The sequence below is a fragment of the Trematomus bernacchii genome, unplaced genomic scaffold (assembly GCF_902827165.1).
Source record: "Trematomus bernacchii unplaced genomic scaffold, fTreBer1.1, whole genome shotgun sequence".
Lineage (NCBI taxonomy): Eukaryota > Metazoa > Chordata > Actinopteri > Perciformes > Nototheniidae > Trematomus > Trematomus bernacchii.
This window is the reverse complement of record NW_022987609.1, coordinates 2,018,983-2,032,865: the sequence shown is the minus strand read 5'-3', so window position 1 is coordinate 2,032,865 and position 13,883 is coordinate 2,018,983. Positions and strand designations below refer to the sequence as shown.

At 38.5% G+C, this 13,883-nt stretch overlaps 2 protein-coding genes across 2 annotated transcripts in view; one reads left to right on the top strand and one right to left on the bottom strand.

Annotated features, from left to right (window-relative positions):
- Positions 1 to 1,161: 1,161 nt before the first annotated feature.
- Positions 1,162 to 10,424, top strand: tegt (testis enhanced gene transcript (BAX inhibitor 1)). Its single transcript, XM_034131783.1, has 10 exons — positions 1,162 to 1,278; positions 2,716 to 2,822; positions 2,905 to 3,013; positions 4,662 to 4,782; positions 4,891 to 4,939; positions 6,014 to 6,111; positions 6,209 to 6,288; positions 6,393 to 6,493; positions 6,723 to 6,798; positions 9,496 to 10,424. The coding sequence occupies exons 2-10, from the start codon at positions 2,767 to 2,769 to the stop codon at positions 9,517 to 9,519; spliced, it is 714 nt and encodes a 237-aa protein (XP_033987674.1). The 5' UTR covers positions 1,162 to 1,278; positions 2,716 to 2,766; the 3' UTR covers positions 9,520 to 10,424.
- A 1,177-nt stretch (positions 10,425 to 11,601) lies between these two features.
- Positions 11,602 to 13,883, bottom strand: part of nckap5l (NCK-associated protein 5-like) — a 48,777-nt gene continuing 46,495 nt past the window's right edge. The window contains 1 exon segment of the mRNA XM_034131782.1: positions 11,602 to 12,735. Coding sequence (XP_033987673.1) covers positions 12,472 to 12,735 — 264 coding nt within the window. The 3' untranslated portion in view covers positions 11,602 to 12,471.

Here is a 13,883-nt window from a genome sequence, read left to right as displayed (position 1 = left end):
CATCTCTTTGTTAATTATCCTTTTAAATCACTTAATATGCAATTGCTTCAAATAAATGCTGTTCTCAGTACTACTTGCAGACGTAAAACAATTGGTTTTCTACAGTGGTGGTATTAAACTATGTACATTTACTTAAGTAGGCCTACTTTATATTTAAAACAATTGTAGCCTACCTCTTTATTTGAACATGTATACTTAAGAACTACATACCTTTTTTCAGAAAAAAAACTATTGTCCTTTTTATACTACATGTACGAGAGCTATCGATTTATGATTTTATTTATCATTTCAATTTGCCATAATAACTTTTTCAGGCCATTGAAACTCTGAACCCAGCTCAGTACTATTTTCTCTTTACTTTTAAACCATCCCTTTACCCATAGCCTATACTTTCGTGTATAGCCTATGTATTTATATTTTAGTAGTACAACATTTCTTTCTTCTGTCTTGGATCCAGATTGTGCTTTAATTGGCGTAATATTTTAAATTATAGATGATAATTTTCTGAGCATTTCTGGAGGGTGCCTGAGGCATTTTTTTTATTGACAACGACCCCTCTGCTGCGCACATGATAATAAAGACAGTGAATAAATTAACAGATAGCCCACTCACTTAAAATACATGTGTTTTTCACTAAAAGCATTATAAATCCAAACACAGTGATTAATTTACGTTCAATGTATTATTTCAATGGGAAATATTCAACACGTTGCACGCAGTTGCACCTAATGATGGATATCTTCAAACTCAATTACACTCTTATTTTTTGGGTTGCATCAGCCTTCCTTTTATTTTATACTTCATAGTTAAGGAAGCTCCTTCTTTCAAAAACAATTAATACATATTATGGTGGAGCCAAACTTCGTACGTTAACGATATAAAAGACATAAAAATCCTTGTTTTTCTCCAGTTTGGGATGGTGCGGTTGAATTTACGAGTCGGCCATTTTAGGTGTACCGGGGACATTTCTCAGTGACACACCAGGAAGTACTCTTTAATATAAATGTTTTTTCTCTCTGTAACGTGAAAAACACATGTGTTTAAACAATCAGTAAATGTAAAAATAGACTTCTTAATTAGTACGTCCAGTAGCTACGTGGTGACAACGTCGTATTTTACATTTTTACATAAAAAGACTACAGATTTCGGGGCGTTTCCATAGTGACATCACGCAGGCAACTGACACGTAACGGCTAATGTTTTGTTGGGGGAAAAAAAGAAAAGTGAACAGGAAGAAGAAAGGCTGCCAAACAGTTGTTATCTTGTAGCAGAGCAAAGGTAAGCGCTAACTTTTTGGTAGCTTTCTGGGTTTGTTTTATCGGTGTATCGTATTAATGTCAGCTGTAACATTAACATCGTTATGTGCTGAAGAATGAACGACACGTCGAGTTATGTTAGCCACTTAAGCTAGCTTGGTATTTAACTGAACGCTTAGCTCGCCAGAAACGCTAGCCGTTAATATGATAGTCTCCTGCGTCAAACACATAGTTCAGCTGTTGTTGGATAACTAATCCCTGCTCCCAACACCACATTTATTTATTGACAACACGATGGCTTTTGATTGTGTTACCAGCTAACGTCTGAATTGTTAAACATGAATTGATAGCATTAAAAGCTACTTAGCATGATAAGCACTCGGCGCTAGCATTTTAACCTGTTGTGCAATTTAATGGTGCAATCCGTCATCTAACTGTAACTATCGCACTTTGATCTGCGACATGCGTGTGTATCATATCTTGTAGAAGCAGTATTTAGACTAACATTTGGTGTAAAGTAACTAAGTAGATTTACTCAAGTAATGTACTTAAGTACAATTTTGAGGGACTTGTACTTCACTTGAGTATTTCAATGTTTTGCTACGTTGTACTTCTACCCCTACAATTCAGAGGTAAATAGTGTACTTTTACTCCACTACATTTAGTCTACACCTTTACCAGCTTTGATACACACTTTATTGCATCATTAACTATAATAAAAACATTTCATATATATTATTCTGAAATGGGCTAATTTGTACTTTTATTTTTGGTACTTTATGTATATTTTTATGCTAATAATTTTGTACTTGTGTAACATTTTGAATGCAGGACTTTTACTTGTACCAGAGTATTTCTACACTGGTATTTCTACTTTCACTTAAGTACGCGATCCGAGTACTTCTTCCACCTCTGCTAATGTTAATTAGTTTAACGCATCTGTAACCAAATACTATATGAAGTATGATGAGAAAATATGCCACAACAATGGTTAAGATTTAACTAAAATGTCTTCAAAGTGGACATTCTTTGTTCAAGTTATTACCAATACAACTTTGACATTTAGATAACATGAAAACACACTTTTGCAGTCATATTTTTATTTTATTTAAAGTGAAACGCGTAAACATTGGGTTTATTAATTCAAAAACAATTGACATTCAATTCAAATAGCTTTATTGGCATGACCATAATGACATACAGTATTGCCAACGTTTTGTACAATTACAACGTCTATATATAAATATACATTTGGAATGTACTGTTATGTCCATAATCGTTGCTATGACTTCATAAATGCTCAAAATACTTTACTGTGTTGTGATTGTGCAGCCATGTACAAACATTAATAAATGCCTGTCGGTTTGCTTTATTTGAGTGCTTCAGTAGTTGTAAAATACGTTTGATTCTGACCATGAAAGTGGAGAGAAAGACTAATCATTACCATTTATTTTCATAGGAGACTTTGTCCATTCAAGAATCACTTCAGATCTCGATCACTGGTGCCATCATGAACGTGTTCGACCGCAATATCAACTTTGACTCCCTCTTCAAGTTCTCCCAAATGTGCGTAAATATGCCGTAGATCGCTAACTCAATAGTCCGCCGCCCATCATTGTTGACTGTTATCTTTTTTTCTCCATTGCAGATCTCACTCCACCCAGGTGCACTTGAAGAATGTGTACTCCAGCCTGGCATTGTGTATGTTTGTGGCTGCGGCTGGCTCCTACGTCCATGTCGTCACACGCCTCTTTCAGGTGATTCTCACAAGATGCAACAGAGTCTACATTGTGCAGGTCCTTCCTGTATATCACTGCAAATAGAGCTCTTAAGCAAAAAACAGATAATGATTCTTTATCCTACCTCATCGAACCCTATTTGTGCAAATGTTCAGTTACCCATGGGGTTGAAACAGTAAGTTTTCTCATTAGCAAATTATAGGAACTTGGTAAATGATTTAATTTGAGTCCAGCCTAATCCAGTTTTTGTTTAGTGAAGGTGACCCAGTTACTCTTTCCATGTTTATTTAAGTTGTTAGAGGTTTTAAACCATAGCTGCACACATTGACTCGAGGCATTTGCTGTGAAATATAGCAGCTCTTCTTACCAGAAGGGTAAATGTTTTATCTTAGTAAAGTAAGTGTAATATTTTTAGTTTAAGGTTTTGAACACTTGCAATGATTCTTAAATCAATGTCTTTTGTGAAGTTCTCAGTGAGCATTGGAAACACTACTCAGCCATTGAGCACATACTTTGCGGTGTACTCGCCTCTATCCAGGTTTCATGCAACAACAATCATGTGCCTGCAGACGAAATAGAAACTAAACTGAACATACTGCATTTGTTTTTGCTAACTGCATTTCCCCGTTGTTACAGGGTGTCCGCGGGGTCTTAAAAAGTATTAAAAGTTGATCAATCAATTTAGTGAAAATGAAGGCTATTAAAAAGTATTAAACAGCATTTTCCAAGGTATTACATTTTGTAGCTTGTTTTCAATAAGTATATCAATTGTCCAAAGAGGTTGTATTCTACAGTCTGCCTGAATGTAATCATTGCGTAGGTGTGTAGTGTGATTCTGTGTAGTTTATTTATGGCATCCCGTTGGATTTGACGTCATCTGAACAGGACATCGCACGCTCACTGCTTGATAGCGCGCGAAGGTCCGTTTACGCCGGTTGTTAAACAACATCGTTATGGGGAAATGCAAGTCTGCGTCCAAATGGTTGGAAGATAAGGAGGAAGGACAATCAATACAGTATATAGTAAATGTGAGGTAAAGTGTGTCGCCAATGTAACCGGTTAGAACTCCAAGTGGCGATGAGGTCTTAAAATGTATGGAAAGGGTTTTAAAAAAGGTCTTAAAAGGGATTACATTTGACTTCAGGATTCCTGCATATACCCCGTTGTTATTTTGGGATTAAACATTTTAATAATGGATAAATTATCTCATGGCCTCAACGTGAAAGCATATAGCAAAAAGGATCATCGTTTTTTGAAAATATAATGGCTGCTCTAATTTGTGTCAGACATTTCTAGAGCTTTCTCCTGTTTCAAATTTCCAAGCGTGCGTCTTATCTTAACATGTTATGGTGAAGGAACAGAACAGTTCAAGTGTTTAGTGCTTGAGAAAATGAGGTCACACCACTAATTGTAAACTGATTGTATCAAGATAAGTTTCCCATTTAAAAAAATAAATAAAACTATTTAACAATTTTAAACATGTGTTTATTACATTGGACGCTATTAGATGTCGAAAAAGACAGAACTTTATTCGTTTGAAAGGCCTTTTTCTATAATATTTGGAACTAATGGTTATTCTGTTGCTTCAGTCATAATGAATTTGACTTCAGAGAAGAAGCCTTGAATGTTAATGTAACTTATCTCACCACCTCGCCCTTGTCCTCAGGGAGGTCTGCTGTCCGTGCTCGGCTCCCTGGGCATGATGTTCTGGCTCGCCATGACGCCTCACAACTCTGAGACGGAGAAAAAGAGACTGGCTATCCTCGCTGGGTTTGCCTTCCTCACAGGTAAAGTACTGATTTTACGTGGGCAGGTGAAATGGTCTCAGCTGAATTTGTGAATTTACTGTCCGATAAGAGTCTAAAAGCAGTGTTTGTCTTCCTCTCCCTCTGCAGGTGTTGGCCTGGGTCCCACTCTGGACTTTGTCATCTCTGTCAATCCAAGGTTTGTGAGAAGTTGCTCAATGTTTAATACCTGCAGCCGACAGCTAACTGAGTAACAGTTTAACGTTATACAAACTCAACACCACTAAGTCTAGTATTGTGTGAGGATTGATAGCCATCTTTTCTGTGACTCTCCCCCACTGTCTCACGGAGAGATACCGCAGGTCTTTCCTTCCTGCAGCGGTCAGACTATACAACCAGCACAGCCCCTAGTTGACCACACACACACACACACACACACACACCACAACACAGACTATATCACTCCTTGCTGCTAAATACCAACAAAATATGTGCAATATATAAATGCCGTTAATAACTGTAATATATACCTGGCTGCTAAATCCTTAGAACTGTTACAAGGTGTGTATTTTGTAAATTGTGTAACTTGTTGCTGTTAAATACCAACAAACTGCAATATGTGCTAGATGTGCACTATATATATAGATGCCGTTAATAACTGTGCAATATATACCTGGCTGCTAAATCCTAAGAACTGTTACAGGAACAGGATGTGTATTTTTTTTTTTATTATGTAATTTTTTATTATATTTTTTATTATATCATAACTTAGTACTTTTTTTTTAATGCATGTCACATATTTAACATGTAACATTAAGCCGTCTGTGGCTCTTTTTCCTGCTGTAACTACGCACATTTCCCCTCTGTGGGATAGGGCTGTGCAATTAATCGTATTTTTAATCTCGATTACGATTTTGGTTTGCAACGATTACGAAAACAACGTAATCGAAATAAAACGATTATTTTTATAAAAAATTAAAAAATGTAATTTTTTTGTATTGGTTTTTCAGTTGAATTATACTTAAAGTTCAGGGTAATCAACTGTTAAAAACATACTGTTCCAATTTTGTTTTTCAATAAATTGATGTTTTCAAAGTAAATGGATAATCGTTTTTAATAATCGTGATATCAATTAATGACCAAAATAATCGAGATCATGATTTTTGCCATAATCGCACAGCCCTACTGTGGGACTAATAAAGGTATTCTGATTCTGACTCCGTTCAAATCCGATGAAACGTTTTTTTAAAGTTTTCGGTTTCTTTCTCCTCAGCATCATCATGACGGCTTTCATGGGAACCTCCATTGTTTTCGTTTGCTTCACTCTGAGCGCTCTCTATGCCAAACGCAGGACCTACCTGTTCCTGGGAGGTAAATGCTTTCATTTACAACATGACTTGAAATGACCCCAATGTTCTAGCTCTCAGCCCATTAAACCCATTCTCCCTTCTCTTATTCTCCTCCTAAGGCACTCTGATGTCTGGCCTCTCCCTGCTGTTCCTGATGTCTGTGATGAACCTGTTCTTTGGATCTGTGATGCTCTTTAAGGTAAATAAACCAAGTCACACCATTCCTCAAGAGGTGCTTATTCAGACGTGTTTCATGATGTGTATGAATCATCATCTAACGTGTGTTGCGTTCTCTCTCCACAGGCTCACATGTACCTCGGACTGCTCATCATGTGCGGCTTCGTCCTGTTCGACACTCAGCTCATCATCGAGAAAGCAGAGAACGGAGACAAGGACTACATCTGGTGAGGACTTGTTTGTGTGATAACCAAATACCATGCAAATACACCCTCCCACGGTGAGGCGTACAACTTTGCATCAGTGCTTTGAAAACTCGTTCCTTTTCAGAGTTGCTGCGTAATGACTTTATTCAAATGATTACTTTTTTTCAAAGATATAGAATGTTTGGTTATGTTTCTTTCTGGTTATCCCCATTAGCCTGTATTGATTCTAAAACAAACTGTATCTGCGTAGGCACTGTGTGGACTTGTTCCTGGACTTCATCACCATCTTCAGGAAACTGATGGTCATCCTCGCCATGAACGATAAGGTACCCAGTCTGCCTCCTCCTTCTCTTTCTGTAAGGTCCTGGTCTGCTCTTGTTCTGAGTGTCAACCAATCCAATGAAGAGACCCAAAGCTATAATGAAGTGATGGTACTTAACCCTTAGATGCCCGAGTGACTGGACCCTACACTCTCCCATAAGTGGGTCAAAAAGGACCCGTATTAGAATAATATGTGTTTTTATGCCATTTTGGTTAAGAAAAATCACTTGTATAATATTTTGTATTATATTTTGGTTCACACAAGAAATATTTTAGATTTCATTTTTCACTATTTATAATTTTAGACAATTTTTTTACATTTAGAAAAAACCCGTTTTGAACATATTGATGCAAAGATCTCCGCTTTTCTGAGACCCTCACAGTATTCCAGTCCCTTTTCAAAACTCATCTCTTCTCCTCTTGTCTACTCATAGCCCACCCCCCATCAATCCATGCCGGTTGATCAAGTTTGATAGTCCTATACCCCCCACCCTAACCTTCCCTTATATTGTAAAGCGATTTTGAGTCCTTGAAAAGCCCTATACAAATATAATTTATTATTATTATTATAACACTGACAGGTATCAGATCTTGCTGAGTAAAATAATCTTCCTGAGAGGTGTCACTTCTGATGTAGTCTGTGTGGTCCACAGTGAATGTATTCCTGACAGCAACAGGCGATAAGAATCAAAGGTTCCCATTTTTGACCCACTTATGGAAGCTTGGGGTAGAAATACAAAAACTACAATTTCTTAACATTTTAATTTAAAATTTGAATGGCATGATTTCCAAAACATGTTTTTTGAGGAATATCTGAAATATGAAATGATTAAAAAAATGTAATTACAAAGATACTTCAAGAAAACCACCTCACAAAGGACCCACTTATGCATAAGGGTTAAAACCATTATCTGTGTATTTAAACCCTGGTATTTCTTATTCCTTTTAGCCGTAGAGCTCTGCTTTTTCTTATTATAATAATAAACAAATGAGAACTCATTAACAAGCCGCAGTGAAGGGTGGTGACACAGTGTTAACGGGCATGGTAATAAATATTGTGTTACTATTTGAAATAAGACAATATTCAGATGTGATACAAGTCGTTTGAACGGCATATTCTGTTTGGATATTCCCAATTAGGCCTTTTTCCGAATGTGGCATTTTTGACGCATTTCCACTGCAGCGCGTAGCACGGTTTAAGCGTGCCGTGCCAAACCCGGCCCGTTTTTTGGTTGCGTTTCCACCATGCGTAGTTCCGGCTAACGGGTACTTTTTTACAGTTTTTCTGGCTCTCCAAAATCGTGGTTCTTTCCGGGCCAACAACCGGGCTGAATATGCTAAACTAGTGACGTGAGTGGCTACAACTACAACAAAATGAACATATTTGACCGTGATTTAATTGTAATACACGTTTCAAAATGATGCCGAAGTAACAACATACTGATACCGGTTAGTAAAAACCATGAATTAATGCTTTGTCAAGTCTGCAGACAGACGGCAGGCAAAAAACCTTTTAAAATGCTTGTTTTCTGAATGGAGATTGGCTAAGCTAACGCAGTATATGCTCCGACCGTCCACACTCACAACAACGGCCTATACAGACATAAATAAAGCAGCGACTGTATTCACCATGACACAGGCAGTCTGTGGTTTGTACTTGTTTAACTTTTGTCTAGTTTCTGAACAGATATGAGGAGCTGTGAGCTTGAGTGCTAACAGCTAACGGCTGATGTTGGTTTTCTGTGGTTCTCATTGAAGATGACGTCACGGCTCCGCCTAGACTGCGTTACTATAGTTACTGCCCCAGTTCCTAAACTGTAATGGAAACGCAGCATAAAGTGAGCCTGGCCTACAAGGCCTAACTATACCGTACTAAGCCGTGCGAGGCCCTGCAGTGGAAATGCGCCATTAGTCGATTAAGGAATATGGGATAGGTCTATTATATTCAGGTCTAAGGAGCTTTCGTTGGCCATAAATACAGCGCATTTTACACATGCCTCTCAATTGGTATTTCTCCCCAGTTTGTTGCACACACTTGCCTTTTGCCGGTACGCTCTGTTATGGTATATCATAAAAAGTCAAAGTAAAGTATGTAATGTAAAGTCACAGTAGAGGTATGTTATTAACATGTCATGTCAACAGATTGCTAGTAATTTGACAAGCTGCTGGAGATTATCATTATTACAACAAATCTATGTCTGAGATTATTTCCCCTCACAGTAACACTTTACTCCTTGACTAAAGTATTGAGAGAAGGTCTAAAATGTATTGTGGGCTTTGCTTTTTTATAGGATTTGTTAAAAATAACATCTCCAATGCATGTTATTGAAAAACAATGATGTAGATTAACTATTTTGAAAAGGTCGGCTCAACCAAATCACAAACATCATATGTTAGATATCTAGAAGCTCGGTGCAGATACTTTTGCTTTCTGTTGCTTGTTATTTCAGCGCTGCAGTACAATGACCTGTGTTTTTTATTATGACGAGGAAGTAAAACGCATCCAAATAACTAAACGGCAACATCTTTTTCAGATATGCTTTTTAATCTGTGTCAACATTTGTATTGGAACTACTTGTTTTACGTTAACCACATCTATCAGTATGGCTTTATACCACTGGAGTGTTTTTGTTTTCATAACCGTTAATAACTCCGAGTGATGTGGGCAAGTCGTATAACTCTTGATTATTTGTCTCTTGCAGGAGAAGAAGAAGGAGAAGAAGTAAAGAACTCTTGGAACTGTCAAAAGGCACAATTTGCAGCGGTGCTTTTCACTCTCTGTCTTCATTTATTAAATTAACTCCTATGTGGTCTTATATTATTGAAATTTCTTTGATTTATCTTTCGAACTTACAACAAGGGTTGAATGTAAGTTAATGGTAAACTAACGCTAGTCCCCCACTATGGCTGTGAATGGAGAATTAGAGTAACGCTGCGGTGACCCTGCTCGGCCTGTAGAGGGGAGTGTTGCCCTGCGAGGCTCCCATTGGCTGAGCAGCTTTTAATGAAGAAACGTATTTAGTGCCATACATTAAAGACTTGATAGGCTCCTTTGTAGTGGGTCATGTGAGCTTCTGAGGCTGATCGTTGTTTTATTTGAAGTTCTGTGATTTCCATCGTTGATTTGCTTATTTATAGTTTTCCTCTGTTCTCTTAGTGGAGTGTCACAACAAGATATGGTGTCCCATGATTTTGACAACAGATTCCCCCTTTGAGAAATTCCCCCTGTGATGGTTTTTGTTTCCACACATTTTGTTTCTGACCACCATTGGAGTGGTGAAGCCCGGTAACACCGACACAAACCCTGAAAGCCTGTCGGAGTCTTAAAGAGCTGCAGCGGCTCATCAGACACACTTTTATGGATTCTGGATGTTGGCGGGTGCAGGAGGAGGAAGACTTCGGAGCCATCTGTCCATATTTCCATCTTGGATAGGAGGATACGAGTTATTCAAAACCTCTCTGTAAATTCTCTAAATATCTGTTGTCTAGAATTAGTTTGCCAAACGATGTGATGTTAACCTTAACGATTTTTTGAAAGTGTATACTGTGAAGAATTTATTTTATGGATGTAAAATTGAAACTAATAATTTGATACATTTGCTCAAATAAATGTGTTGAACGTTGAAACAAAGTGCCTGTTTTCACTCTGGGTTACTCCAATGATCTCTGCTTATATATTGCAACCGTTCACAGCAGTGGAATAAATATTCAGACACTTTAGGTCTGTAGCAGACTCAGTTTGAACGAGAACTATTTAAACAATCATTTGTACAAACCTTTTCATGCTGGGCCGTCAGGGAAGAAGCTCAATGACGCTCCAAAATGTAGGCTCAATGTTGGCAAGGGAAAAGCTAGATTTCTTTTTCCGACATACTATCTATACTATGAAATGATTAGTTATATTTTTGATATAAAACAACATAGATTTATATACTATGGTGTGTTGTCCAGATACTCTACTATGATGTCTTTTTGATAAAAGTAATAGTATATCGACATTTTCAGAAAAAGGTAATAGTATGTTGAAAATATCAGAAAAATCATAGTATATTGAAAAAGATGTTTAAAGTCATAGTGTAATACAGGGCTATTCAATTGGCGGCCCGCGGCCAAATCCAGCCCCGGGGTGATGTTTACTGGCCCTTTGAGTATAATGTTAAAAGTAATGTACTTTTTATTTTTTAAAGATTTTCTTTTGGGCCAGAGTGCCTTTATTCCAGAGAAGGTGTTACATTGAGAGATAGGGGAAGACATTGCCTGAAAACTTCGGCGGGCTCGGGTTTCGAACCCACCTACTAGCTACTGTAGTGACAACTGTCATTTATTGCATCTCTGCGTGAATGATTAGATAATTTCACCTAAATGAAATGAAATGATGTTGATGGTTAAATTAGCTTCACATGTAGGCCTACTGAGTTCTGAACTATCTATAAAGGCCTTGGGGCTATGTTGTTTGATTTAATTAAACACAATATATGCACTCCACTATGCTGTTGTAGTATTTACTGTATCCGAAGCTCTTAATATGATTGCTCATATTTCAAGCCATCTTTTTCCCGGGCCCTTGCTTTGGATCATTTTCATCAACCGGCCCCCATTCCAAACTAATTGAATAGCCCTGGTGTAATATGTCGAAAACGTCATAGTATAGCATGCCCAAAATATCAGAACATATTTGAAAAAACGCCATAGTAAAGTATCTCGGAAAAAGACCAACATAGGTTAGTATCATACTTTACGAGTTTCCATCCACCATGTGTCGAAGTTATTGATGCAAACGGTCAAAAGAACGACGTCACACAACCAAATAAATCAGAACATTTTAATTAGAAAGTTGAAAAACGGCAGTAGGTACATAGACCTCTATGGCTAGGGAACGAACAGCAACAGATGTTGAAATACAAGATATGAACATAATCTACTGAAGCGAGGAGACTGCAATTTTCACAGAAAGATTACAAAATGAAAAAAAAGAGATGAATGCAAACGATGCACATTGAAAATAAATAAATAATAGAAATACATATTCATTGAATAGTGTAGCCATTTCTCTTATCTATGTTATTATTGCTGGTATATATTACCTTTAAATGTATTAAGATTTCAAAACAGACGTATTCTGACAACCTTCATGGGTCGCAAAACAATATCAACATGATCAATAAAATCGTTTATACATTTAAAATCGTGATGCATGAATTTAGCAATAAAGAATCACAGACATGAACATTCATTTTTTTAAGGAGCTCCATGTTTAGTTTTTTTTCTCCAATACATTATGATGTCCAGAGCAGAAGGCTCAGCTCTTCTTCTTCCATAACAAAGATCTGTCTACCAGGATGATTCAAAACTAAAAGACGCGCTGCTGGAACAACTACCGGGAGTGATCACTTTGTGCTAGTCATTAGCTTAGCCATGCGTTTTGTAGTCCTGTATACATCAAGTGTCCACAGTCCAGTCTGTGGGACAAAAAGTGAACCTATTTTATTTGGGGGTGGCTTTTGGCTTTGAAATCCTGAGGAGAGTCCATCGAGCGTCTTTCCAGTTGCTTAAAGAGAACGCATCACCGCCTTGTTCCTGTGGACATCAACAGGAAGTCCTCAAAGATGTGGCGTTGGGCGAGCAGCATCACAGTAAGTTCAGAGCGGTGCTGTTTTTTGTGTTTTTCGTGTCCTCGTTCACCCCTGGCTGCCGCAGGAGGACAGGCTGTCGTACAGGGAGTCGCTGAGGGACTCGGGGGTCTCCAGGATCTGCGGGCGGCTGGGGGACAGCGCCTCCTCGGGACGCTCCCTGAGGAGCTCCAGCCCCCCCTCCCCCCGGCTCACCTCCGGGACGCTGGGCGCGCGAGTCTTCCCCCGGCGGCTCCCCCCCGACGGGGCCGGGACGGGCAGGCTGCCGGGGTCCGCCGCCCGGCTGGAGGAGGGCCCGACCGCCTTCGAGCTCTGAGAGGATGCAGAAACAAACAGTGTTACTGGATGCTTTTAGAATAGCCTTTTACTCTCGCTTGTTGCCATGCCGGCAGAAACGTTGCTGCTTTTATTTTGTCGTTTCAACCATTTTACTCTGTAGCACTTTGAGTTTTGTTTTCTCAAATGAAAAGTGTGCTTATAAATAAAATTTATTATTATTATTATTACATTCTATAACGTGCAATTTGGTATCTGCCACTACGGTTGTTTTTTTGCACCACTAAATACTGTTCATATTTACATGAATGATGTGACCGTCTATGTTTCCTGTAGATATTTAATTGGAGGGTCTCGGGACTTAAGACTTTCATTGGCATATCTACACTGTAGATTCTGTGTGTGACTTTGAAAGCCTTTCAGGTCATGTGTTTCCAGTTATGTAACGCCTTAAGGTGCAAAAAAACAAAAGTGGGTTACATAAATCATCCGATGGTGAATCTTTAATATTCAGCTGATTAATAATTTGTGGCTCTGTGTTTTTACGTTATGTAAGATGTGAGTGCAGATTTAAAAATGTATCTCGACTCCACTGCAAAGTATTTTCAGTCTGAGAGTGACCCAGATAGTCCTGCACAGACGCTTCTCAACAAGAATAGACCAAACACAACTATATAAAGTCTATAACTATATGACTAGAACATAGTATTTGTATTTTCCATCACTTTGCTTTTTTACTTTCCAAGAAATACACATGATCTACTGCATGTCTGTTCGTCCTGGGGGACACACCCCCCGAGGTATCTTTCATTCTCTTCTTGGTTAAAGTTTGATTTTGAGAGTTTCCCTTTTTGAGGGTCTAAAGACATTAGGTGTAATAAACCTTTTTCAACCCTTAGTTTGTCAATTCATCTTGAGAAAGGGAGGAGGGAGAGAGAGAGGCAAAAGAAGAGGGGGGTGGAGAGGTGGAGGTGAGGAGATAAGAGGGGGATGGAGAGGTGGAGGTGAGGAGATAAGAGGGGGGTGGAGAGGTGGAGGTGAGGAGATAAGAGGGGGGTGGAGAGGTGGAGGTGAGGAGATAAGAGGGGGGTGGAGAGGTGGAGGTGAGGAGATAAGAGGGGGGTGGAGAGGTTAGGGTTAAGTTGTTGGAGAAAATACTGTTGTCTCCTCTGTGGGTTAGTTTG

What these genes read in the sequence shown, in the direction of transcription:
- tegt (XM_034131783.1), top strand. Translation starts at nt 2,767, where the DNA reads ATGAACGTGTTCGACCGCAATATCAACTTTGACTCCCTCTTCAAGTTC. An exon ending in TGGGTTTGCCTTCCTCACAG is followed by an intron (nt 4,783 to 4,890) that starts GTAAAGTACTGA and finishes CTCCCTCTGCAG; the next exon opens with GTGTTGGCCTGGGTCCCACT. An exon ending in TCCTCGCCATGAACGATAAG is followed by an intron (nt 6,799 to 9,495) that starts GTACCCAGTCTG and finishes TGTCTCTTGCAG; the next exon opens with GAGAAGAAGAAGGAGAAGAA.